General features: G+C 51.2%; 1 protein-coding gene across 3 annotated transcripts; it reads left to right on the forward strand.

Annotated features, from left to right (window-relative positions):
- Window positions 1-758: 758 nt before the first annotated feature.
- On the forward strand, window positions 759-26,136 carry BPGM (bisphosphoglycerate mutase). Of its 3 annotated transcripts, none has more exons than XM_007671093.2 (3): window positions 759-828; window positions 9,742-10,410; window positions 24,293-26,136. In XM_007671093.2, exons 2-3 carry the CDS (start codon window positions 9,810-9,812, stop codon window positions 24,469-24,471), a joined length of 780 nt encoding a protein of 259 aa, XP_007669283.1. In that variant the 5' UTR covers window positions 759-828; window positions 9,742-9,809; the 3' UTR covers window positions 24,472-26,136. The 3 variants fall into 3 exon arrangements, with proteins under 3 accessions (XP_007669283.1, XP_007669299.1, XP_001512367.1); XM_007671109.3 differs by lacking the exon at window positions 759-828 and adding an exon at window positions 5,929-6,037; XM_001512317.4 differs by lacking the exon at window positions 759-828 and adding an exon at window positions 8,555-8,644.
- The last annotated feature ends 1,686 nt before the right edge of the window (window positions 26,137-27,822 follow it).

Raw genomic sequence — 27,822 nt, forward strand, 5'->3', positions numbered from 1 at the left:
GGCTTGGGAGTCAGAGGTCATGGGTTCGAATCCCGGCTCTGCCCCTTGTCAGCTGGGTGACTGTGGGCCAGTCACTTCACTGGGCCTCAGTGACCTCATCTGGAAAATGGGGATGAACTGTGAGCCTCACGTGGGGCAACCTGATGACCCTGAATCTCCCCCAGTGCTTAGAACGGTGCTCGGCACAGAGTAAGCGCTTAACAAATACCAACGTTATTATTGGGAAGCAGCGTGGCTCAGTGGCAAGAGCCCAGCCTTGGGAGTCAGAGGTCAGGGGTTCGAATCCCAGCTCTGCCCCTTGTCAGCTGGGTGACTGTGGGCGAGTCAGTTCACTGGGCCTCAGTGACCTCATCTGGAAAATGGGGACGAAGACCGGGCGCCTGACGGGGGACAACCTGATGACCCTGTCTGTTCTAAGCGCTTAACAAATACCAACGTGATTATTCACTGAGGGGCCGCCCCACAAGGGGCTCAGCGTCTAAATGTCGGAGAGAAGGGGAAGGAGGAGTGGGGAGGGGCGGCCTCCACGGCAGGCCCAACGGCCGCGGGGGCGGGAGCGGGGGGCGGGGCGGCGCCCGCCTCCTTCCTATAGGCCGAGCGCCCCGTCCGTCACCGGCCGCAGCCAATCCCGGCGCGGCCCCCGCCCCCGGCGGAAGGGGCGTCTGAGCGACGGGCGGCTCGCCCAATAGGAGCGGGGCTGGGGCGCCGGCCCCGCCCCCCGGAGGGGCCTCCCGGCGGGAGGCGGCGGCGGGCGGCAGTCGCTCGGAGGAGCGGGGCTCCCCGGGCGCTCCAGGAGGGGACCCTCACGCCGCTCCGCCCACGCGCCGGGTAAGGACGGGCCCGGGGCCGCCGGGCCGGGGGAGCCGCTCCCCGCCGCCGCCGCCCCGCCCGGTCATTCATTCAGGGCTCTGCGTGGAGCGCTTACTACCTGCACAGCGCTGGACCAAGCACTCCGGACCGGGTTGAGTGATAAGTGATATGTGCAAATATGCACGAGGGCCGCGGGGAGAGGAAAGGGGTAGAGCAGAGGGGCAGGTCCTAATAGCGCTATTAATGCCTTCATTCAGGAGCGCTTACGACGTGCACAGCACTGCACTAAGCACTCCGGACCGGGCTGAGTATTAAATGATATGTGCAAATATGCACGAGTGCTGTGGGGAAGGGGTTAGAGCAGAGGGGCAGGTCCTACTAACACTACTAATGTCTTCATTCGGGGGTATGGATGGAGCGCTTACTACGTGCCCAGCACTGGACTAAGCACTCCGGACTGGGCTGAGTAATAAATGATATATAGAAGTATGCACAAGTGCCGTGGGGAAGGGGGTAGAGCAGAGGAGCAGGTCCTAATAACGCTAATAATGTCTCCATTCAGGGGTATGGATGGAGCGCTTACTACGTGCACGGCACCGGACTGGGCTGAGTACTAAATGAAATGTGCAAATACACACGAGTGCCGTGGGGAGGGGAAAGGGGTAGAGCAGAGGGGCAGGTCGTAACAACACTATTAATGCCTCCATTCAGGGGTATGGATGGAGCGCTTACTACGTGCACGGCACCGGACTGAGCGCTCCGGACTGGGCTGAGTAATAAATGAAGCGTGCAAATACGCACGGGTGCCGTGGGGAGGGGAAGGGGTAGATAACACTATTAATGCCTTCTTTCATTCATTGGTATCGATGGAGCGCCAACTGTGTGCAGAGCACTGTACCGAGCGTTTGGAATGGACAGTTTGGCCACAGAGACCGTCCCTGCCCAGCAACGGGCTCACAGTCTAGAAGGAGGGAGAAAGACAACAAAACACCACAGAGACAGGCATGAATTCCATCAAAATAGAGAGAATTATTATTATATAATAGATAGACTCATCATTAATAAGAGAACTGCCTAATATATACAAATATGCATAAGTGCGGTGGGGAGGGGAAGGGGGTAGGGCAGAGGGGCAGGTCAAAGTGACACTACTAATGCCTGCCTTCATTCATTCAGTCGTATTTATTGAGCGCTTACTGTGCGCAGAGCACTGTATTAAGCGCTTGGAAAGTACAATTCAGCAACGGAGACGAGCCCTACCCAACAGCGGGCTCGGTCTAGAAGGGGGTAGACAGACGACAAAACGAAACAGGTAGACGGGCGTCGAAAGCAGTCCGGTGCTCTGCTCACAGTAAGTAAGCAGCATGGCCCAGTGGCAAGAGTCCAGGCTTGGGAGGCAGAGGGCGTGGGTTCTAATCCCGCCACTTGTCTGCTGCGTGGCCTTGGGCAAGTCGCTTCGCTTCTCCGGGCCTCACTCATCTGTAAAATGGGGATTAAGGCCGTGAGCCTCACGTGGGACAACCTGATCACCTTGGATCTTCCCCAGCGCTTAGAACAGCGCCTGGTATATAGTAAGCGCTTAATAAATACCATCATTATTGGTAGTAGTAGTAGTCAGCGCTCGATAAATACGACTGAATGAGGGAGGAGAAGGTTCGGGCGGTGGAGCCAAGAGGGACCGGGGCGAGGGATGGAGCAGACGGTCCGTGGAGAACCCCGAGAGCAGAGGGCGGTGGGCTTTGAGGGCTTTTCAGCGGGCCCTCCTGTCTTTCCGGGGTGGGGAACTGGCAGGCCGTTTTTCGGGGTAATAATAATAATAACGTTGTTATTCGTTAAGCGCTTACTGTGTGCCAAGCACTGTCGTAAGCGCTGGGAGAGATACGAAATCATCAGGTTGTCCCACATGGGGCTCACCGTCTTCATCCCCATTTGACTGATGAGTTATCTGAGGCACAGAGAAGTTAAGCGACTTGCCCAAGCTCACACAGCAGACAGGCGGCGGAGCCGGGATTAGAACCCACGACCTCCGACTCCCGAGCCCGGGCTCTTTCCACTGAGCCACGCTCCCCGTCGACATCCCCTCTAGACCGCGAGCCCGTTGTGGGCAGGGTTCGTCTCTATTTGCTGCCGAATTGTACGTTCCAAGCGCTTAGTACAGTGCTCTGCCCACAGTAAGCGCTAGGTAAATACCACTGAATGAATCTCTAGGCGGCCCGGGCCCGGTGTCGGTTGTAGCGTGAGCCCCGCTTCAGATCCAGGGAGACGCAATACTCGGACTCTTGACGGGCAAGTCCCGAACCAGGGCAGGCGAGGGAAAGGAGTCCTCCGAAGAAGCAGAGCCGGGTGGCTGCCGTCGGGGAAAGGAGCCGACGGGCTCACGCGGGATTTCCGACCACCACCTGGTTTGGGAAAGTAAAGGACTGAGAAAGGGCCTGGCCTAGTGGGTGGAGCATGGGCCTGGGAGTCAGAAGGCCCTGCGTTCTAATCCTGCCTTCCTGGCTTCTCGGGGTCTCAGTTCCCTCATCTGTAAAACGGGGGCAAAGACCGTGAGCCCCGTGTGGGACCTGGACTCTGTCCAACCCAATTAGCTTGGATCTCCCCCCTCTGTGCCTCTTTACCTCGTCTGTAAAATGGGGATGAAAACTGTGAGCCCCGTGTGGGACATGAACTCTGCCCAAGCCAGTTAGCTTGGTTCTACCCCATCGTTTAGTACAGTGCCTGCTATATGAGAATAATAATAATGTTGGTATTTGCTAAGCGCGTAGGGTAGATACAGGGCAATCAGGTTGTCCCACGTGAGGCTCACAGCCTTCATCCCCATCTTACAGATGCGTGAGGCCCAGAGAAGCGAAGTGACTTGCCCAAGGTCACACAGCTGCCAAGTGGCAGAGCTGGGATTCGAACTCATGACCTCTGACTCCCAAGCCCGGGCTCTTTCCACTGAGCCACGCTGCTTCCTCTGTATGTCGCCTCTGCATTTTACACTCTATTTCCCCTCTCCGTAATCTATTTTAACGCCTGTCTCTCCCTGTAGACTCGTCAGCCGGGATCTCTACCAGATCTTCTGTACTGTACTCTGTCAAGTGTGTAGCACAGTGCTCTGCACAGAGTAAGTGGTCAGTAAATACCACTGAGTGATTTTTTTTTTTTTAAATTATGGGATTTGTCGAGCGCTGTGTGCCAGGCAACAGACTAAGCACTGAGATAGATACAAGCTAATCAGGTTGGTCACCGTTCATTTCCCACAAGGGGCTCACTGGCTTCCTCCCCGTTTTACAGATGAGGCAACTGAGGCACAGAGAAGTGACTTGTCCAAGGTCTCACAGACAAGTGGCAGAGAGGGGATTAGACTCCAGGCCCTCCTGACTCCCGGGCCTGTGCCCTATCCTGCGTCTCATATAGGGACGAAGACTGTGAGCCCCACGTGGGACAACCTGATTCCCCTGTGTCTGCCCCAGCGCTTAGAACGGTGCTCGGCACATAATAAGCGCTTAACGGATACCAACGTTATTATTATTATAAGCAGAGGATGATGGAACGTTTCTCGATTATTACAGTAGGAGTCATACAGCTTGCTTTCCCGAATCAGTGACTCTTGCCTCAAAATCTGTCACCGCACATAGAACGCTTTCCACGTCATCTACGGGGTTTAGACTTCCAGCTACAGAACGGGACGTTGTCATCGATATACGCTCTAAGCTCCTTGCGGGCAGGGAATGTGTCCACCAACTCCCTGTATGCTTTCCCAATTAGTACAGCGCTCTGTACGCAGTCGATGCTCAGTAAATACAGCCGATGGATTAATATTCCCAAGAACGGTCGGCCAGGCGCGTCCCGGATTCTCACGTATTCAAGTGATGTCTTCTCGGCCTCTGGGATTTCTGTGTCGCGTTGGGGGATCTGGAAGGGGTAAGGAATCATTTCAACCCAACGAGTAAAGGCTGGGAGGAAGCCTAAGGGCTCAAACCATTCTTTTCCCGGGGGATGCGTCCACCGACCCTGTTGCGGTCGTACTCTCCCAGGCGTCTAGTACGGTGCTCTGTACCGTGTCCGTGCTCAGTAAATACCACTGAGGATCGGGTCTCTTCTTCGCGCCTTATGAGGGTGGTGGGCGGCAAAGGGGATGATGTCATCTGGCCGACTTAGGGTGGCCGTCGACCAACTCCGAATGCTTCCTCTGGTTGCCATTCAGATTGAGAAGCAGCGTGGCTCAGTGGAAAGAGCCCGGGCTTGGGAGTCAGAGGGCGTGGGTTCAAATCCCGGCTCTGCCACCTGTCAGCTGTGTGACCGTGGGCAAGTCACGCAACTTCTCTGGGCCTCAGTTCCCTCATCTGTAAAATGGCGATTAAGACTGTGAGCCTCACGTGGGACAGCCCGACTACCCCGTATCTACCCCAGCGCTTTGAACAGTGCTCCGCACACAGTAAGCGCTTAACAAATACCGACATTATTATTATTAGTGGAGGGTTTTCTTGGGCAGACTGCTTCCTTGGGGGTCATACTGTTTCCTTTGAATCACGTGTTGGTTTTTATTTCCAAGCCGACTGCCTGGTCTCAGAGCCCCTACGTGTTGACTAAGAGAATCCCCCCAGCCTTGCTGAAATTCGTAGGTTTTTCTTTTCATACCGTGGGAGGATGTGCAGCTCCGAGGAAGAGCCCGTCTGGCCCTAGAGACCAGATAGGATGGTAGCAAATTAGGCGACTTTTAAAAAGAGAAAAGACTTGGTGTTCAAAGCCTCCTTCCCGGATGACGTATCCGGGAGAGCAGTTGAGTTTACGTGCCTTTTTGAAGCTGGGCCGATGAACTCGGCCGTAACCACATCCAAAGGGCCGAGAAATGAAGGGTTCTCTAGTCAGACGATAAGCCCGGCGGGACAGAACCCGGAGACTTTCATCCGAGGATTAATTTCGCACAGTCGGGATGCTCGATCAGGGTTGATGTCCCGAGGGGTGATCTTATAACCGGAATTTACCTGTTCTGACTCCAGTTGAAAATTGAACATCTAATGACTTCCATTAGCTTCTGCCGCCTCAGCAGAACAGTAAGTGTCCCAACAAGTTACCGCTGGGCTATTTAAATTGGCAGCTGCTGATGAATTTCTCCGGCAGCTCATCTCGTTCCAGAAGGAAGGAAGAGACGTGAATGTTTCAGGTCCTGCACGTTTATTGAACCGATTTCGGGCCTCAAGGACCGAGGGGATGGCGTTAATTTAGAGTGGGAGCGGAGGTGAGATTTTATAGCTACCCGGAGCGTTTTACTCTACGCGGCGGGGGATGGGGGTGCTCGTCAAGGGAGGGAGAGTGAAAATGGAAGACGAGGTGGTCGTGGGCATCTTCGGATCCCCGGTAGTTGAAATTGGGCCGGAGAGAATTTTGCCTGCTATCTTAAGGAGTCCAGGGCGGCGTGAAAGTCAGAGGATCTGGCTTCTGATCCCGATTCCACCGCTTGCCTGCTGTGGAACAACCTCAGCTAAGTCTCTTAAATTCTGGGCCTCCGTTATCTCATCCGTAAAATGGGTATAAAATACTTCTTTCCCCTCAGTCAACCAGTCGTTTGTATTTATTGAGCCCTCACTGTGGGCGGAGTACTGTACTGCGGTGCCTGGAATGGAGTATCCAGGATTCCCGAAATCCACGGATGGTCTTTCTCGCCCCTCTTCCTCCAGCATCCTGTCCCCCCCGCCCCCCGCCTTTTTTTTTAAGCCAAAGCCAGTCTCTTTTCGTGGGGCTCTGCTTCTGTGGCTTTTGGGCAGAGAAACGACTGAAAGTAAAGAGGAAAAGCAAGTGCTTCAGACATCCTCAAACCACTCAGGAACAAGCAGTTAATCAGCAGATCTACTGAGCACTTAGTGTGTGCAGGGCACTGTATTAAGCACTTGAACGAACATCAACTGCCTAGAACAGCCATTGGTTCGATGGTTTCTTTTTCAGTCCTTTGGATAGCAAAGTTTAAGCCAGACATGGGAAAGTTTCTCATCTCGTATCATCTTACATGCGAGTATTTATCCCCCCAGCCCCCCAGCACTATGTACGTATCTGTGATTTATTTCTTTGTATCCATGCCAGTCTCCCCCTCTAGACTGCCCTCCTTATCAGGGAATAGGTCTGTGACTGGTATATTGTTCTCTCCCAAGCGCTCAGTACAGTGCTCGGCAGCCAGTAAGCGCTCAAGAGGTACGATCCAATGAGTAATTTTGCCTTGCGTTTTCGCTTGCCACAACGTGGAAGTCTAAGTGATTTTTCGAGGACCCCAGGAAAGGGTAGAGCAAGATGTAGTCCCTAGGGGTTGCGGGTAGAAGGTGGACCTGACCCTTCTCGTTCGGGGAGCCGCCTCGGGCGGAAGAGCCAAAGGAGAGCTCCATTTCCTCCTGGAGGGATGGAGGATTGGTTTGGCGGTGGGTTAGGAAGGTGGACGCCGGGTTGAAGGGCGGGCAACCCCCTCCCTTGGGAGCCTGAGAGTAGAGAGGCCGGGCAGCTCGGGTTGGATGGACGACTTACACACTCGGCTCTGCCGTCAGGACACTTTTCCCCGGGAGCCCCGGCTAGAACGCCGTCAGGGAATTCAGGAACGTTTGCTCGATGTCACACACTCGACTGGTTAGAGTGCGGGGTGTGCGACACTGGGATGGGCTAGTGGGGCCAGTTTTCCTTAATGCTGACTCCGGCAAGGGAGCGACCCCGTCATTCGGTCGTCGGTGCGTATCGAGCGCTGACCGCAAGCGGAGAAGCGGACTAAGCGTTCGGGAGGGTATGAGGCGACAGAGTCGGTGGAGGCAATCCCGCCCCTCGGGGAGCTTAGTCGGCGGAGACGGACGTTAAAATAAATTACAGATAGGGGAATAATAATAATTATGGTATTTAAGTAGAGAAGCAGCGTGGCTCAGTGGAAAGAGCCCGGGCTTGGGAGCCAGAGGTCATGGGTTCGAATCCCGGCTCTGCCACTTGGCAGCTGCGTGACACTTCTCTGTGCCTCAGTTCCCTCATCTGTAAAATGGGGATTAACTGTGAGCCTCACATGGGACAACCCGATGACCCTGTATCTACCCCAGCGCTTAGAACGGTGCTCTGCAAATAGGAAGCGCTTCAAAAATACCAACGTTATTATTATCGTTATACGGAGTGTTTACTCCGCGCTGGGGTGGATCCGACAAGTTGGACCCGGGGCTCGTGCGGGGCTCACGGTCTCCAGCCCCGTTTTAGAGATGAAGTAACAAGCCCAGAGAAATGAAGTGACTTGCCCAAGGTCACACAGCAGATATAGCGGCAGAACCGGGAGGAGAAGTGGCCGAGTTTAAGGATGGGGCGTAAGTGCTGTGGGGATGGGGTGAGTATCAGAGTCCTTAAGGGTACAGAGCCAAGTGTAATGATGCAGAAGGAGGGCAGATAGGGTGGGGAGACGAGAAGTGAATCAGAGAAGGCTTCTTGGAGGCCGAGTGATTTTAGGAGGGGTTTGAGGTTGGAGAGGGCAGCGGTCGGTCAGATCTGAAGTGGGAAGGGGTCCCGGGAGGGAGGAAGGGAGAGAGCGTCTCCGCGTTCCAGGAGACCTAGATGAATGTGTCGGTGCCTGGAGGAGCGCGGAGGGGGCCCCGTCGTTCGCTTTCAGTTCAGTTAGCGTCTGAGGACGGGGCGGTCCGTGGGCCTCTCGGAGGAGGGGCCCTCCTAATCAGGGTGGTTCCTCTCCTCCCGGAGACTCGCTCCCCTCTTTATCGGCCCTGGCAGGCGGCTCGCTCGGGCCACCTCGCAGGCTTGTTTGTGCGTCCGGCCTTTCGCTTGCGAGGGATCCATCCTGAAGCGGGCAAGGGATCACTGCAGTTTGAGGGCTTGGCCCGCTCAGGTGACCGCGGGCCTCGTGTCTCTGTCGGTGATTTCGCTGCGTGGCTGTGCGGGTTCATCGTCCGTGGGGTCTCTCGTCTTCTCTGTTCCTGGGGCTGTCGGGCGTTAGCTTTTTTCTTTTAATGGCATTTAAGCACTTAGTCTGCGTCAAGCACTCTTCTAAGCGCTGGGGTAGATACGGGTTTCTCAGGTGGAACCCAGTTCCCGCCCCACGTGGGGCTCACGGTTTAAGTAGGAGGGAGGAGGATCGAATCCCCGTTCTACTGTTGAAGAAACCGAGAACGGAGAAGTTAAGCGACTTGCCCGGCAAGCAGTCGGCAGAGCCGGGATTAGAACCCCGGACCGCTGACTCCCAGGCCTACGCTCCTTCCGCTAGGCCCCGCCGCTTCTCACTTGGACCTGTGATTCTTGTTGGTCGCCGTTTCTACCCTTCAGGAAAATCCCCACCGCCCCCTGGAAGAGATGGGCCGGACCTGTACCTTCCTGGGTTGGAAGAGTTTTGTATTTATACTCCACTGGGGGAAGGAAGGGTCCAGCGCTCCGGCGCCGTGGTAAAATAAATCTCTCTCCTCTCTGTGAGAGTGAGGCCCCTTGGAGATGCGGTAGGAATTTCTTCAGGACTAGGGTAGATGTCGGAGGCTGAGATGTGGAATCCCCGGTCCCCGATTCCCCTCAGTCTTCCCCGCCAATCGTGACGCGCTTTCCCACTAAATCCTCCAGCTTACAACCGTCCGCTCCTCATCCAGAGGAGACGCGGCATGCCACGTGCGTGAGATAGGTGTCCCGTTACCTGCTACACCCCGCAATTACCGCCCGCTATCCGTCCGTCCGTGTCAGAATCCGACTGCGGCCATTAAATGGACTCGGTTCCCTCAACTGCAGTTGCTTACCTTTGAGGTGTGCGCGTGAGTACGTCTCAACCTGGGAAGAGCTGGGCGTTTGAAGGAGAGTCTTGGGGTTCTAAGGCCCTGCAGTTAATCTCGGTAGCCGTGCGTGCGTCTCGTGATAGTCGGGGCTGCCCTTCCCCCCGTCCTAAACGGGCTCCCGTAGAGCGCCCCGAGGACCGTGATCGACCCTGCCCGTTTCCTGTCTTCCTAGATGCGCCGCCGCCCGTAAACCTCACCGGCCCCCATCCGAGCTCTCCAGGGAGCCCGCCGCCGTCCGCCATGTCCAAGTACAAACTCGTCATGTTAAGGCACGGGGAAGGAGCTTGGAATAAAGAGAATCGCTTTTGCAGCTGGGTGGATCAGAAGCTCAACGGCGACGGCATCAAGGAGGCCCAGAACTGTGGGAAACAACTCCGGGCCCTGAACTTTGAGTTCGACCTGGTGTTCACCTCGGTCCTCAACCGGTCCATCCACACGGCCTGGCTGGTGTTGGAGGAGATGGGGCAAGAGTGGGTCCCCGTGGAGAGCTCCTGGCGTCTGAACGAGCGCCACTACGGGGCCCTGATCGGCCTCAACAGGGAGAAGATGGCACTGAACCACGGCGAGGAGCAGGTGAGGATCTGGAGGAGAAGCTACGACGTGACCCCGCCTCCCATCGACGAATCCCACCCGTACTATCACGAGATCTACAATGACCGCCGGTATAAATGCTGCGACGTGTCGCCCGATAAACTGCCCCGCTCCGAAAGCCTGAAGGAGGTGTTGGATAGACTCCTGCCCTATTGGACTGAGAGGATCGCACCCGCGCTGAAAAGCGGCAAATCCATTCTCATCTCCGCTCATGGAAACAGCAGCAGGGCACTGCTGAAGCATCTGGAAGGTACACGGTTCTCTTACCTGTCCCCATCGCGCTGCTCGTTATTCTTGCTTAGTTCAGAGTCCTGTCCGTTCTTCCTCGCCCCACAGATTCGGTCAGAGGTCACCCGGTCCAACCCCCCCCCCCCCCCGCCTCCACAGACGCCGGTCCCTAAACCGTTCGGGATCGACGGGAGTCTGTTCTTAAAGCCCTCCAGGGTTGGAAGCTTCTCAGCCTCCCACGGTAGCCCCGAGAGCCTTGGAGCGATCTTAAATTAATAGCTTGTGTCTTTACGTCCCCGGCACTGACGTGGTTTCTGGTCCAGCTCCAGATATCCAGGGGAGGGGTGGGACCCAGAGGTAGCATTCCTTACAGAATGTTTGCTTAGTCCTTTTTTTTTTTTAAAAAAAGTTATTGTTGTTGTTGTCATTAAAAAGCCCTCAGGCCGAAGCAAACGCCCAGCATTGTTACTGGTTTGTATTTGCCAAATGAAAGTCATTTTTTTTCTTTGCTGGTTTGCCCAGATGCTGTCTTCCATGACTAAACCCCTTCTGTTCCAGCCCCAGAAGCCGGCTCCCCAGAATTTCTGGGTGTGGGGCAGTGGGGGTGGGAGAGGGGAGAGCGGCGGTCAATCTGACCGTCTAATTTTCTGAAGACTCAGCCCCGCACAAACCTACCGGGGATTCGACCTGTCCTGCTGAGAATAGGCCAGAGCCGTTGAAAAAATTCTACCTCTGGTAACCCAGACCCGAAGTCTTTTCCGCTCCAGAGGGGGTCGAGCATTCTTAGGAAAGAGAAACAAGTTTTAATTGGGGATTAGCGAATTCCGTGGCTGGAAGGAACCTTCACCCAAGGCCTCTAGACTCTAAGCTCGCGGGCCGGGAACGCGTCTACCAACTCCGTAGTTTTGCACTCTCCCAAGCGCTTCGTACAGTGCTCGGCACACGGTAAGCGCTCAGTAAATACCGTCGATTGATTAGGAAATCCTTTTTGTGTTGAACGACCGAATCCCATTGCTCTTTGATGCTGTAAGCTCCCTGTGGGCGGAGATCGTTCCTCCTGACTTTATTCTACTCCAGCATTTAGTACCTGTGGTCTGCACGCAGTAAGATCTTAATAAATACCATTCGTCGTTTGGTTCCCCGTTAACTTTCACTATTAAGAAATCCTTCCTTGCGTTGAACTAGAGAATCCCGTTTCTTCTTGATTCGGTAAGCTCCTTATGTTGCAGAGACTGTGCCTGTCAACTGCGCTGTATTGTACTCTCCCACACGCTTAGTGCAGTGCTCTGCACACAGGAAACAGTCATTAAATGCTTTTGATTGATCACATGGGGGCAGACAGGTGGCTATTAATGCCCAAATGAGGGCCGTGCCCCCAAAATTTCACGATTCCACGCCTCTGGTTTTTTTTTTTATGGTAGTTAAGCACTTATTAACGTGCCAGACACTGTTCTAAGCACTGGGGTAGCTACAAGTTGGCCAGAGGCCATGTCCCGTTTCGCAGACGAAGCGGCTGGGGCCCAGAGAAGTGAAGCGACTTGCCCAGGGTGACGCAGCAGACGCAAGGCAGAGTCGGGATTAGAACCCAGGTCCTTCTGACTCCCAGGCCCGTGCTTTAACCGCTAGGCCACACTGCTACTTTCTCTGGTTTCAACAGCCTCCCTTAAGCATAAAATGCCTGGGAGGTTTAGATGGCACCTGTTGATCTCCCAGGAGTCCTTCCAAAGCCTCCTGTTCTGGGACAAGAGGCCCTTTCTCCTTCTCCTGGACTTCTTCCAACCCAACCTTCCTCCCTCGTCCCTCCTCCTCTTCCTAAACCTTCCACTCCTTCCAATGCTCTCCTCTTACCTCACTCGGGAAATAAGAAATGTTACTCCCACTCGGCTCTAAGCTTCTCGAGGGCAGGGATCGTATGTCCTGAATGCATTGTACTCTTCAAGCACGTAACACGGTGCTGTGCACAGAGTAAGCGCTCAGTAAATGCCATCGTTTGACGGGCCACTCTTTTGGATTACAGGATCTCTTTCGGGGACTAACAGATAGCCAGAAGGGGATTTTAGAGCTAGGTTTGGGACCCTAAAGTGAATGGAGGAATAGTTTGGGAAAGCAGAAATAAACTAGCATTTTACAATCAAAGTGCCTAGTACAGCGTTCTGCCCAGAGAGCGCTCAGGAAATGCTGTCAACGATGACGGGGTTTTGTGAGCCGAATGGCTTTGAAGAGGGAGTGAAGTTGGTGCCCTGTTTAGTCCATAATATCCCCCGGTGGCCTAGATCAAATCTGGTTTCCCCCTCCCTAAGCCAAAAGATTCACAACCAACTTTAATTTTCAGTCGTATTTATTGAGTGCTTGCTGTGCGCAGGAAACTGTAGTAAGCGCTTGGGAAGTACAATTCAGCAACTTGAATTTTAATTTAATTTTAATTTCAAAGCTGCCCTTTTCAGTTAAATTGGACCAAACCCATTTGCGTTGAGGAGGGGAGATGCGATTTTTGGAGTGGATTACTTTTTAAAGCCTTTTTCTCCAGCTTGAAAAATGATTTGTAATTTGTAACTTTCCATAGACCCTCCGTGACACAGACCCGCCTCTAGACTGTAAGCTCATTATGGGCAGGGAACGTGTCTGCTAATTCTCTCCTATTGTACCATCCTAAGCGCTTAGTACGGCACTCTGCGCATGGTAACCGCTAGAAAAGAATGCCATCGGTCGATGACCTAGGCAAGTGACTTTCCCCAGGGAGACGGCAAGGACAAACGGGCAAAAATTGGGAATGGCTTCCACTGTTTCACCATTAGAGAAGTTTAGCGTTTTCACAAGATCACTTGTTTTGGGTGTCCAAGATGTGCCATGTAATTAATGCTTGAGCTTGGAAATAGTATAAATGCAGTATCAATACATATATATAATATAATGCATGTAGTATAATATATATATTTATATATAGTATAAACGTATAAATTTTCAACGCATATTGAAAATTGGGACTTGAGAGAGAGTTCAGAGTACTGTCATCATCATCACAATCATCATTTGTATTTGAGTACCTAGGCCAAATGCAGAACACTGTACTTGGCTGTTGAGAGTGTACAGTGTTGAGAAGCAGCGTGGCTCAGTGGAAAGAGCACGGGCTTTGGAGTCAGCGGTCATGGGTTCGAATCCCAGCTCGGCCACTTGTCAGCTGTGTGACTTTGGGCGAGTCACTTCACTTCTCGGTGCCTCAGTTACCTCATCTGTAAAATGGGGATTAAGACCGTGAGCCCCACGTGGGACAACCTGATTCCCCTCTGTCTCCCCCCAGCGCTTAGAACAGTGCTCGGCACACAGTAAGCGCTTAACAAATACCCACATTATTAATGTTAAATAGTAGATACGGTCCCTGACCTTGAGGAGTTATAAGCATAGATTTTATCCAGCCTTGGAAAAAAAAACAAACCCGTCAGAACTTTAGGAAACTAAGCGAGCCACTCTGATTAAGGACAAAAGTAGACTTTCCTTTTCTGTCTCCTTTTCATTTGAGCCATTTGGCTAATCCTTTCCACTGGAAGTTTTCAGGAAGTCCAACTTCCTCAAGCGTTTATCACCGAGTCCTTGAAACAAGCTGTGAAGTGCAAGCCCAGCATTTCCTTTGGCTGTAAAAATAACTTGACCCCATCAGGATGTAGCCCCCTCATCGGGAGAAAGTCGCAAGGCTTTGTGATGACTTGAGTCTTTTCAGAAGTAACCTCTGACCTGGGCTGCCAAAAAAAAGTGGATTTTTCTTCTGGGCCCATGGCAGCGAGTCCTTTGAATGCCAGGTCTTTCCCGAAAAGTCCCGTAGATTCTTTTACTCTCACGTCTTGGCGCGGTGAGATGTAACTTTTTCTCCACTCATTAAATGCCTGTGGAGTTTTAAAACATTTATTACCGGAATATTTTATGTTATTTTTTTTTTCCAAGTTCCGTATTCAGTAAGTGTCATAATGCAAGAGGAAACTCTAAAGAAACTTTAACTTTCAGGGGTCATCTTAACTCTTAACAACAGCCCCATGAGATGAGGTAGTTGGTCATGCCATCCCCCTCTTCCTCTCCCTACCCCACCCACCCCCTTATTTCACATTTGTTCATATGCTTCTTCTCTCAATTCCTCTTGGTAGAGGGAAGGTATGACCATTTCCCCCCGCTTTCAGAGGAAGAAACAGGGGCCTAAAAAGGTTAAGGAACTAACCCAAGATTTTACTTTTAGCCGCCAAACCGGACTGGAACCGGAATTTCAATCAGAATCCCTGGAACCCCTCAGAATCTCAATCAGAGCTCTATCGCTACAGGATGCTGGTCACTTAGACATTTTCAAAGCCTGAGATAGGCATGTAAAGCATGGACGTCACTCTTCCCTCAAGCGTTTAATTAAGTGCATTTATCTCTGGGTATATTTTGAATTGTAAATACTTGCACGGGAGATAAAATCTTATTTAAAAAAAAAAACAAAATTAGGAGTAATAAGGGAGGACTAGAAGGAACTTGGTGTGGGTTGCGTGGAACCGGGGGAGGGGTGGGTGGAGGAGGGGGCCTTTCGTAGCCCTTTAGGGGTCCCTGCCCCTCAGGGAACTGCGAGGGGCTTCCTGCCACCCAGGTTCTTCACGAGCACCCAGACTTTGAAGTCCGAGACCTAAAGTTTTCACTGACTGGAGAAAAAGTTACATCTCACCGTGCCAAGACGTGAGAGTGAAAGAATCTAAGGGACTTTTCAGGAAGGACCTGGCATTCAAAGGACTCGCTGCCACGGGCCCAGAAAAAAAATCCACCTTTTTTTTTTTTTGGCAGCCCAGATCAGAGATTACTTCTGAAAAGACTCAAGTCAGACTTGGGGAATTGAAATAGCTCTCCATGTTCTAATGCTTTAACTCTGGGCCTTTACTTTTCTTTCCGTCCCTCCTCCCCTCTGACACCCCTTGGGGTCTGCAGAGTTACACGCCGCCTTTTACTAGACAGTGCATAAAAGAAGAAATACTGGCGGGGGGGCGGGCAAGCCGTGTAGAAAGCGTACTCACGGTGTTGATGGGACACTCACTTTACTGGTGGTTGGAAAAGCGGTCCCTTTCGGGGAGGAAGGTGGCAACTGGGATGGCCAGTTGTCCAGTGTTTTGAGTCGATATCCTCTGCCTGGTTTGAACTCGGTACCGGGCCCCTTTATAATATTTTCAGGGCCTTCATTTCTGCCACCAAGCTCCACTACTCAGACACGGTGCCTGTGTTCTTGTGGACCTAGGCGGGGGGGTGCAGCAGCTGTGGAGCAAGACGGAGGAGGCAGGGATACCCCTAGAGGAACGTTCTAGATGGGGCGAGCTCAGGGTATTGCCGCAGAATGGCACGTGGGGCATCATCGGGTGATGCTGCGTACCCGGAGTAACCCAGGTCACGTCATGGGTGATGTCTGGTATTCCCAAGTGCCGTCAGTGCCCACCCCAGTGGAAACTGACCAAATTGATGCCAACTGTGAAAGCTTTAAATAAAGAAATGGACCCCTAGAACAGCGGCATGATTTGGATTACCGGAGCCAGAGAAGTGACTCCGGGGCCCGGAGATGAGTTTGACATTCCCTTACCTGTTGGGAATTCTCTGAAGTCTTGAATGATTTAAATGATATCCCTTCACTTACGGAGTCTAGTCACTACTGTCCTTCCAGTACCTTCTTCCGCAGACCGCCGGTAATGGTGAAGAGTCCTGGCGAGAAATAGCGAGGCATTAAGTTGCTGCTCCGCACCGAATGATGTGTGAGCCGTGGACTGCGTGCCCGTGGTGGGAAGGGAACACGTCCACCGATTCTTTGGTTTCGTACTCTCCCGAGCACTTAGGTCAGCGGTCTGCACACGGTACGCGCTCAATAGGTACGGTTGATTGGTTGATGTGTGCGATTATTGGTCATTCAGAGATTTAAATTCCCCCTGCCATCCCCTGGGGACGCTGGGCCTCAGAGTTTAATCCGACAGGCTTAGAAAAATGAAATCAGGCCCCGACTGCTTATGCTTAAAGAGAGAAGCCCTTCAACCAGAGAAATCTCCACAGAAGCCTCTTTTAGCTTGTTTTGGCGAATACAATAGAGACTTGACGTTGCAGAGCTTTCCTTTTCGTCTCTTAAAATGGCCCCACAAGGGTCTTGATTACCTGTGAAAGAATCATTTCAGAGTAGAACAGAGAGGAAAAGCAGGCATGCTGCTGCCTTCCTACCCCTAGATGGGAAGTTTCACTGCCTTTGGGCCGGGGCTCTTTGTCGCTCTCCAGAAAGCCCGTGTTTTGACTCTTGCTGCCCTCCGACGGTAAGGTTGATCAAAGAGAGCTGGGGGCTGGCCAGGGGGAGACCTACCCTCTGCTCAGGCAGACCAGAATTCAGCCCAGAAACAGACAGCTCCGCATTTAGCTACCAGGCCATGGCAGCAGGCTCTGGGGACCAGTGCGGCAGCCCGATCGGCCCAGATCCTGGCACGCCCGGCATCCCCTGGGAGCTACCGATTCGATTATCTTCTGTCTACTCTAACACTTGGCATCCAGCAAGCGCTTCATGAATCCTGCGGTTCCGTGCTTAAATCGAGCGGGCCATCTTTAGCACCCCCCACCGCCTCAGCCCATGCCTTCCAGTCGTTGGAAAATCAACTAGGACACAGTCCCGAGGGAGGAATGTGACAAATCTCTAATCCTAAAAACGGAACAGGAATGCTGAGTCTCAAGGATTGTTCTAACGCCCCCGGAGAGTAACTTGTATGAGATTGTATTGTCCTGAGATAGGTGGGTAAATTAGGAGGAAATTGTCTAGCGGGCCTGAAAACGGCCCTAAGCTTGAAACCAGACCGTCGGGGAATTAAAAAAAAAAATAAAAAATGAAATTATCAGAAACATGTAAAGAACGTCTGGTCTGTTTTTCCAGATTGCTGAGCCTTTGCCTCTCGGTGTTGACACGGAGGCGGGACCCACCGAAATAACACCGACGAAAATGCTTTTTGACTGTAATGGAGCTACAAGCCCCTAACAGATTGATTCAGGGTCCATTCTCAAAGCCCTTTCGAGAAATGACTATCGTAAGTCCTGAACGGTCTATCTGCAGGGTCCAGGAACTTCCTAGAGAGGGATTCTGCATTTCCTTCCTTCCTTCTTTCTTTCTTTCTTTCTGGTTGGCATGGCCACTTCCTGTGTTTATAGCACTACAGCCCACGCTGAAGAAAAAGAGACGTGTAAATGGAACATTGGAAATGCTTGGGATCCTGCCAAGGAAAGTGGTTTGTTTAGTCTCTCCGACCAAGCAGAGGGACTACAAGAGCCTGATGGAGGGTGGAAGAGTCGATCCCTAAAGGTCGGGGGCGGGGGACCCCCCATATCTGTATGCGTGTGTGGATGTGTTTTAGAAAAGGGACGGGGCCCCGTAAACGGCGGGGAGATGAAATTAGAACAACACAGAGAAAAGGTCACCCAGGTCTGGTTGCAGGGCCAGGGAGGTAACTCAATAGCCGTGTCCGACATTTACAGCGGGTATGTTTTCTGAAAGAGTTTGGGTCTCTCGCCTGTTGCAGAAGGAAAGTTTATTTTAGCCTCCGGGAACAAGTGAAGGGCTGTGGCAGCCAAAGTCTGCAGGTGTTTTCCTTCTTGCGCATGATATCGGAGCCTTGACCGTTTTCAGCTTCCTAGAAACATACATTCGCCTTGCTGGCAATAGTTCAGTGAGATAGTTTGTTCTTCTCTTATTCCCCCTGGCCTGTTCATTTAAAGGGCCAGAAATAATAATGTTGGTATTTAAGCGCTTACTGTGCGCAGAGCACTGTTCTAAGCGCTGGGGTAGACACGTGAGGCTCACAGTCTTAATCCCCATTTTACGGATGAGGGAACTGAGGCCCAGAGAAGTGAAGTGACTTGCCCACAGTCACACAGCTGACAAGATTCCCTGCCCCACTGAATCAACGCTCCCTCTATCCTGCCTGTCTTCATAATAATAATGTTGGTATTTGTTAAGCGCTTACTGTGTGCAGAGCACTGTACTAAGCGCTTGGAATGTACAATTCGGCAACAGATAGGGACAATCCCCGCCCGATGACGGGCTCACAGTCTAAACGATGATAACGTTGGTATTTGTTAAGCACTTACGGGGGTGCCAAGCACCTCTCTAAGCGCTGGGAGAGATACAGGGTGATCGGGTTGTCCCACGTGGGGCTCCCAGCCTTAATCCCCACTTTACAGATGAGGTCACTGAGGGCACAGAGAAGTTAAGTGACTTACCCAAACTCACACAGCCGTCAAGCGGTGGAGCGGGGATGATTCATTCATTCATTCATTCAGTAGTATTTATTGAGCGCTTACTATGTGCAGAGCACCGTACTAAGCGCTTGGAATGAACAAGTCGGCAACAGATAGAGACGGTCCCTGCCGTTTGACGGGCTTACGGTCTAATCGGGGGAGAGTCTACCCATGACCTCCGACTCCCAAGCCCGCGCTCTTTCCACTGAGCCACGCTGCTTCTCGGAGGTGGAGAAGATGAAGACACAGTGAGTAAGGAGGTTGGCATTAGAGGAGCGAAATGTATGGGCTGGATTGTCGTAGGAGGATAGCGAGAGGGCAAGGTGATGGAGTGCTTTAATGCTGATCGTAAGGACTTTCTGTTTGATGTGGAGATGGATGGGCATCTCCTGAAGGTTCTTGAGGGGTGGAGAAACATGGACTGAACGTTTCGGGAGCAAAGTGACCCGGGCAGCAGCGTGAAGTATGGCTTGGAGTGGCCCATCCAGAATCCGGAGGACTGATGGATAGGAGGTGGGCGAAAAACGATAAAAAACAATTTTCTGTGCAGAGGGTTGCCCTCCTTGGAAATGTATAAATCATTTGGTTGACTAAACAGTTGTATAATGTACTGATAGAAACGCATGTGATGATGAGTCCCTTAACATGTATTCCTGTTGCTATTTTGTGAATGATGCCGGCCCTCACCAAACATTCGTGTGCAGACTCGATAGGCAGATCGTGTGCACGTGTGTTCCCCTTACATATTATTGCAGGAACAGGATTTTTAAAAAGTCCCGCGAAGCAGGGCTTACAGGAGGGGCTGGGATGAGGTTCCCGCAGGGACAGAGCCGTGTTAGCGGTGGGACAGTTTTCCCAGGGACCTCCTTCGGGGTGCCTTCCTGCACCATCAGCTCTTCTTGGGTTTAAAAAGAACCCTGACGATCTGGAGAGACCACTTTGATCTGCTCTTTCCTCTCTAACCAAATGGCTACCGTGTTAATCTAGCCGCTAATGCTATCCCACCTTAATTAACAGTCGTTATGGCATTTGTTAATTACTGCATCGGCCTGTCACTGACCTCCCTGCCTCCTCTCTCTCCCCACTTGGGTCCATATTTCACTTTGCTGCCCGGATCGCTTTTTACACAGACATCAGGACATGTCGCCCCGCTTCCCAAGAACCTCCAATAACAGAAACTCCTTACCGTTGCTTTGAAGCATTCAATCACCTTGCCCCCCGCCCACTTCACCTCCTTGATTTCCTGCTACAGTCCGGCCCGCGCAATTAGCTCCTCTAATGCCAGCCTACTCACTGTACCTCGATCTCATCCATCTTCGTCCACGTCCTGCCTGTTTCCTGCAACACCCTCCTTTTCATATTTGACAGACGATCACGCTCCCCACCATCCAAACCTTGTTCATTCATTCAAATGAGTACTTAATGTACTAAGTGCTTGGGAGATTACAATATAACAATAAACAGACACATTCCCTGCCCACAACAAGCGTACGGTCTAAAGGGAAGACAGTAATATAAATAATTACAGATATTATTCAAAGCACATCACATCCAAGAGGCTAAGAGGCCTTCCCCGACTAAGCCTTCCGTTCCTCTTCTCCCACTTCCTTCTGCGTTGCCCTTTCACTTGGATTTGCACAGTTTATTCGCCTCTTCCCTCAGCCCCACATCACTTATGTACATATCCGTAATTGATTTATATTAACGTCCGTCTTCCCCTCCAGATTTTCAACTTGTCTGTGGGCGGCGGACGCGTCTACCAACTCTTTCGTACTCCCCCAAGCACCTCGTTCAGTGATCTCTGCACAGTAAACTCCGAATCAGTATCACTGATGGATTGATTGATAAGTTCTTAACACATACCGTAACTGACTACGACGGTGGACTTCAGATTCCCTTCCAGTGTTGGGATTCAAACTGGAGCCATCCTTTGACATCCCAGCAAGCTTAAGAATTGAGAACCAATTCCAGAGTCACCCTGTTAATTTTCCCAGGGCTGACTTCTAAAAGATGTGGATTTTTTCATTGGTATTTTTGGATGTTGAAATGGTAGGAGACACAGGATGTATACACATGGCCGGTGCTTTCCTCGTGGCTTTTGCCTGGATTTGCCATTTTCAGATTCTTCTTTTCAGAGCCTTTTCCCAGCCTTTCCCAAACCCATCGACAGATTACTAACAGTCTGGGCCTGAAAACGCATACGAGCAATTAGTCTGCTCTGTGAGTGAGCCGGCTCGTCATGGGAGAGGAATGGCAGTTCACCGTTGATTGGAAACGCCTAAACTAAGCTTCTGCAGGCCGTGTTTTCTTTCTTTCTGCTTTTGGGACCCTGGGTGCCCCGGGGCCATTTTGCTTAGTAAACACTGTATTGTTTATCAAACCACTGCATCTGTCTAATACCTTAACCTGCAGCATGTTTAGGTTGGAGGCTTGGGGAGGAAAAAGTGACCGTGGCAGATGCTCGTTTTTAGACTGAGGCGAAATGGAACCATAAGATTACTGCTAATCTGGAGTTTGGGGATGTTTGGATCTCGTGTGTTTCTTTCCCGAACAAAAAAAACACGAGTAGTTTGAGAGCCGCAGTGTCTCTCCCTCCTTTATTTTTTTTCCCCTTCCCTGTCCCAGAACAGCATTACCTGGAGAGAGGAGCGTAGCCTCAAATCTAGTCGTATCCCTTTCAAAACCGAAGGCCTGATCTGTTTAACCAGAGAGGGAGTGTAGCTTAATGGATAGGACATGGATCTGGGAGTCCAGAGACCCAGGTTCAAGTTCTGCTCTGTCCCTCATCTGCTGTGCGAACCTGGGCAAGTCATCTGACCTCTCTGTGCTCCGGTTTCTTGGTTGGTAAAAATGGGCAGAAAATCCCTGCTCTTCCTCCTGAGCCCCAGTTGGGCCAGAGATGATGTCTGATCTGATTATCTGGTATAATAATAATGTCGGTATTTGTTAAGCGTTTACTACGTGCCGAGCACTGTTCTAAGCTGCTGGGGTAGCTACAGGGTGATCAGGTTGTGCCACGTGAGGCTCACAGTCTTAATCCCCGTTTTACAGGTGAGGCACTGAGAAGTGAAGTGAGTCGCCCAAAGTCACCCAGCTGACAGGTGGCGGAGCCGGGATTAGAACCCATGACCCTTGACTCCTAAGCCCGTGCTCTTTCCACTGAGCCACGTGCGCTTAGTGCGTGATTATGCGGTCTCCCCCCGCCGCCCCCCCCCCCCATCTTCATTCTCCCACTTCAATCCGTCGCAACGTCTCAAATCATCTTTCGTGTCTGCCATCCCTTTGGGAAGCAGCATGGCCTCGTGGGAAGAGCACAGGCCTGAGAGTTAGAAGACTGGGGTTCTAATCCCATCTCTGCTTTTCGCCCTCTGTGTGACCTTGGGCACATCTCTTACTTCTCTAGATCTTTCCTCATCTGTAAAATGGGAATTCAAAACCTGGTCTCCCTCCCCACTTAGATGGCTAGCCTCACGGGGGACAAGGACTGTGTTCGACCCGATTATCCCGCATCTACCCCACTGCTAGTACAGGGCTTGGCGCCTAGTAAGTGCTACGTTATTTCCAGAGTTATAATAATAATAATAATTATAGTAATTACTCTCCATTAAGGCCTCCCCCCAGAGTGTCCTATTGGCCTCTTCCTTCAACTTCCCCTGTAGCTGCCCCAGGGGGGCTCTGCGTGCATTATCGTCTTTGGATCGCACCTTGTTTCCTGGGCCCCCTCCTACCTCCGCACCACCGTCTACACGGGCCCCTCTGCCTGGCTGCTCGCGTTTGGTCAAGCGCCCCCATTCCCTTATTGAGAATGATCCCCAGAGCCCTTCCCTCCCCCTTACTGGATGGCAAACACCTAGAAAAACAGCCACCGGCTTCTCACGTGTTCCGGTCGGCGCCTGACTCGCACCGTGGGCTTCCAGTTCGTCGGGGGTGAACTCTCTTGGCAGGAACCAGAGACAGTGTGATGCCTTTGGTTCGTAGTAGCCAGAAGGACCTCTCATTCAGGGTGGGGATGGAGGGTTGAAGGGGGCAGGGGAATGGCTGAAATGGTGACGGATTGGGCTGTTTAAATTCTCCACCGGGGACCCCACTTCGGTCAACTCTGCAGAACCGGTAGGGTGGGTCCCGGCACCGGGACGGACCGTGACGGGATCAGGCCGCCCGTGATCTAATCGGAGAGCGGTAACGAGCACATCAGAGTTGTCTCCGGTGGACAAGCCTCTCTCTGGATGGGGAATTCCGGGACAGGGAGGTGTGAACAGCCAAGGAGTCTGTTGTCACGAAATGGTAGGAATGAAAAATCCTCCCTGGGTGGATGTCCGCTGCCTGTGAGGGAGGGGCCTCAGTCTCCCATTCCCTTCTGTATCGCTGAGTATTTTCACGTCTGTCTCCCTCTCTAGATTGTAAGCTTCTCGTGGGCGGGGGTCGGGTCTGCCGACTCTGTTGTACTCTCCCAAGGGCTTTAGCACAATACTCTGCACACAGTAAACACTCAAATTTTCAATAACTGATTGGTTTGGCAGTTTGTTTTGTTTTTTTTTTAATAGAACACTAGCCGCCTAGTAGACAGAGAAAGTTAAACATCTCCCGAAGTGGGGCTTTTCAGACTTTGGATTTTTTTGAGGCCACTGCTCTAGGCTCTCCACTGGAAGTGGAGATTAAATAATAATAATGATAATGGCATTCGTTAAGTGCTTACTATCTGCCAAGCACTGGTCTTTGGCCAGACTCTTGGAACGCCACTTGCCGTAGCGGGGTCCAAGTCTGGGCCCGCCACCGGAGCTTGGGATAAGGGGGAGGAGAAGGAAGGAAAAAACAGTGTCGATGGTTAGTTGTTAGTTTTTGTTCTTATTTTTCCCCTGGGGCTACTTTTCCCCAGCCCTGGAATGTAAGCTCACTGAGGGCTGGGTTTGTTTTCGGTTTATCTGCTCCGTCTACATCCAAGGGCCCGGTTCAGCAGTGTGCGCAAAAGAGTCCCCCCAATACGAACAACGGGGAGACAGTATTCTTTGAGCAAATACCGGAGACTTGAATAGTGAATCATCCCTTTGCACAAGAGATCCGACAGTGAGAAAATTTCCCTCTGTCTCCCTGAGCTGTGTTTGCCTTTAGGGCTGGACTGAAGATACCACATGTGGATTTGTTCCCATCGGAAGAATGCTCTGCCCTAAAGTCCCCTCTGTGCCCCCGGGAGGATTTGCCGCCTGGGCGCAACCGGGACCGTGGTGTCGCCATGGTTCTTTGTTCCATAATGCAAGTTTTCATGATGGATTTTGGATAGAACGCCATTGCAGAATTGGGCAACTGACAGTGTTTCGTAGACTGAAAATGAGAGTATTCCCCCGCTGCTCTGGAACGGGATCGGATACGTGATTAGTCAAGGTGACCGTTAGAATTAGCCTCGCCTTTCTGAATTCCTGCCTTGCTCCATTTAGAGATGATGTGAGTGTCGTGGGAGGGGAGGTTGACCTTTGGCCCCGAGGATTTGAATATTTTCGCTTTGCCAGAGGAAAGGAAAGTCCCGCCGTCTTGGAAAGCGATCTCCAAAGATCAGCGCAAGTCCGCCAGCTTTAAAGTACTTTTGAAACTAACTGGCTTTCGCTGTGTAATGATCCTTTCCCCCCTCTTCCCTCCCTCCCTCTATTCAACAGGCATCTCAGATGACGACATCATCAACCTGACTCTTCCTACCGGCGTGCCCATCCTCCTGGAACTGGACGAAAACCTGCGTGCCGTCGGCCCTCACCAGTTCCTGGGCGACCAAGAGGCCATCCAGGCGGCCATAAAGAAAGTGGAAGATCAGGGGAAGGTTAAACGAGCGGAAAAATAAATCACACACACACACACACACACACACACACACACACACACAAGCTCTGGGCTTGGAGTGCTTTGCAGGCGCTGAATCTCTTGTGAACTTGCAGTTGCTTTAAAAGTGAATCCAGTATTGAAGTTAGAGGGCCTCCTCATTGAGCGTAGATAAAGGGCCCAGCCTCTTCTCTCAGCGGAGGTGTTTTCGGAGTTGGAAGTTGAAGTGTGAATCTATTTATAGCGTTTGCCCGCTAGTTCCTGTGTGATCCATCACCCAGCTGGTCGTCACCAGAGGAGCCCAGCTGTTAATTCAGGAGCTGAGAGAGGAGCATGTGGTGGTTGGGAGGGCTGGGGGTGTCCACAGGCCAAAGGTGAGGTGTTTGGGCCAAGAAGCAAGAGGAAAGTTTGTATTTTGCCTTGTTAAGGTATTGTTAAATTTTCACAACTATTAAATGCTGGCCCCAGTTGCACTAAGCGGTATTATTAGATAATGCACTAGTCTTAAAATCATTTTTCTTATTAGGTTTTTTTTCTCCCTTAAAGGGTATTCTGGTGGTATTTAAGACCGATGGTCTTCTGAAGGAGGAGGTCTAAAGTTGTCTGTGTTTTTCCCGAAACAATGCCCCCTGGTTTGAAATGGATTCGGCCCCAAAGTGTTGGCTTTCATTTTTCGTTTGGCATTTATTCTCTGCGGCTTCTCTAGTGAGCAGAGCAGAGAGAAAGGGAGTTTTCCAGGTGGTGAAATTATTTTCTAATCTTAAAAGGATCATTCTTTGACTTCAGATACCTCCCTGATTGTAAACAAAGAGGTCTAGCATGCCAGGTGGACACAGATTCGTTTAGGAATAACTTGGGTTTGGAAATTACAGGCCCTAGGCCCATCTTTTTTTCTTTCCCTTTTATGTACATAGAAATGTGTGTATAGTTGGAGCTTCAAAAGTTGTAAAAGGGGCCAAGTGATGATTAATGGGTCCTTCCGTGCACACATTCGAGGACAGTGATTGTGTTCATTCTCCCATTATCCTTATTTAGGGTTAAGCTAAACACTCTTGGCTAGTGTTGCAGAGATATTTTTGAGATCCAGCCACACCTGTTTTTTTAAACAGAATGTTTAAAAGGCTCTGTGGACATGGGGCACGTAATCTCCACCATAAAAGGCCAAGGGAGAGGTGCTTTCTCTAAGCGTTCTTCGAGGGGAGAAGAATATCGACGCCCATCTTCAGGGGACAGGTTTTGCCCCACCTGGGCTTGCGGGTTCCCCGACAACCTATTTTTCCAGAATTTTCCATATCGTGGTGCGAGTACATTTCCCAGAAGCATGAAATTGACCTCTCCGATTTTTGAAAAGCATCTTTGAGCTGTAAGCTTGCGGTCAGACCCGGCGGCGGCTCCCCGATCTTCTAGTGGTTGGGAAGCAGAGATTTCTGGGGGCCTTCGTTATGATTACTGGAGGAGGTAGCGCTTTGGGATAAAGACGTTTCTAGAGCAGCATCCCCTTGGGGATGGATTCTTCGGAGATTTCCAAAACCAGTCCGATCTGTTTCCAGACTCTCAAAAGAATGGGTGCATTTTGACACACTTGACTCTTGTAAGTGCCAATGAAAATCACTATGCAAAAACCCGTGGTTCTCGCAAATCAATTTCCGAGCGCGTACGTGTGCCGAATTATATACGTGTCACCGTTTGCGGTAGTTCCTTCTCGTTTTGTTTTAAGGATCGTTTAAAAAAAAAAAATAGCAATCTCCGACGCCGTTGGTAGACAAGCCACACTCGATTCCTAGATCCCGGAGGAATCGGATCCCTAACAGGGGTTCTTGCTCGCCCAAACGCCAGCTCTACCGAGAGACGACAGTGAGACTGCGCCAATCAGCACCTGGGAGTTGTGAGCGTAAAGGCAGAACCTCGGCTCGTTGTGCTCTCGGACTCCTAGAGAACCCCCGAATAACGACCAGGTTGGGTCTCTTGCAGTCCTTGCTTTGTGCAAAAGAAACTCTGTCAAAATGGAAGGCTCCTCTCCCCACACCTATCCCAACTGGAATATTTCAGCGTGGCAATTGAGCCTCATAGCCTCCGCACTATGGTGGGGCGGTGGGTCGTCTCAGGGAGTAGGGTAGAGGAGCTTGAGAGGAAATTAATATCTTAAATCGCTCTCATTTCCTATCTCTAATGGCCCCCTTCTGTCACTTCAGGTTGTGCTCTGCTCAGGGAGAGCTGTCGTTGCCGAATACCTGCACTCGATTTTCCGAGCAACCAAGTTCACCACTAGATTCCTCACCGTGTTTCCCTTAAAGGGCACTGTGTGTGTTTTTTATTTTTAAACTGTTAAAACATCGTTTCGTCTCCTATTCGGGCCTCTAGAGGATCGACGATGGTTTTTTTTAGAACCAGTCCTTTTTGTGCTGTTCCAGGCAGCTGCCCAGAAGCCACTTCTTTTCCCTTCTAGGTGGCTTTGCTAGTTTGGGAGCCCAAGAGACAATCAGAAATTGATTAGAAATTCATTGGCTCTTAGAAGTTAGAAGTTCTTGGCGCTTCCCTTTCTGGGTTTTTTGTTTTTCACCCCAATCTTGTGAAGTTGTATGGTTCTCTTATTTTCTTTTCCCTCCATCCTGGTGTTTTTGGTGAAAAGAAGCTTTGTCGGAGAGAAGGAACCGAGGAAGAAGAGTTAAGAGTAGGCAGAATAGAATCACCACCAGCAGTGGAATTTGGAGAATTGCTTTTTTATGCTTGGAGGCAGCTGTTCAGGTGCGTTTTTGTACCTCTGGATAAGGAGCCGAAGGTTTTGGGGATTATGAAGCGGAGACAATTGGGAGGTTCCCCTCCCTGCCACTCAAAGCTTTCAAATGGCCCTAAAGAGACTTAGACAAACCGTGATGATCTCTCATGTGAGCAGAGCAGGAAGGTGTTTGCATTTAGCACTATAATAGATGGGGTTAAGGTCTGTTCTTGGAAAACAAAACCTCTTTTTATCCCCCCTTTGGCTTCTGCGGATCTTGGGATGATATGTGTTACTGGATTAGTTTTTGCATATTAGAAACAAAACCAACCAAATAATAATCAAAAATACACCTCAAGCTTCTCCTGTGCAGGCGTTTTCCAGTGCAGAAGAGTCGCTTCCCAGCAGAGTGACTTCTGTAGTAAGTCAGTCATATTTATTGAGTGCTTATTCAGTGCAGAGCACTCTACTAAGCGCTTGGGAGAGTACAGTGTAGCAATATAAGGGATATATTCTCTGCCCACACTGAGATGCAGCCAGGTGAACAGCTCACAGGTCTATGAGGTGTTAAACTCTGCCATCCAATTAGAGCACGAGGGAAATATAAATAGACCTCGGGAAGCAGCGTGTCCTAATGGAAAGAGCACAGGTCTGGGA

This window comes from Ornithorhynchus anatinus, chromosome 10 (genome assembly GCF_004115215.2).
Source record: "Ornithorhynchus anatinus isolate Pmale09 chromosome 10, mOrnAna1.pri.v4, whole genome shotgun sequence".
In the NCBI taxonomy this organism is placed as follows: Eukaryota; Metazoa; Chordata; class Mammalia; order Monotremata; family Ornithorhynchidae; genus Ornithorhynchus; species Ornithorhynchus anatinus.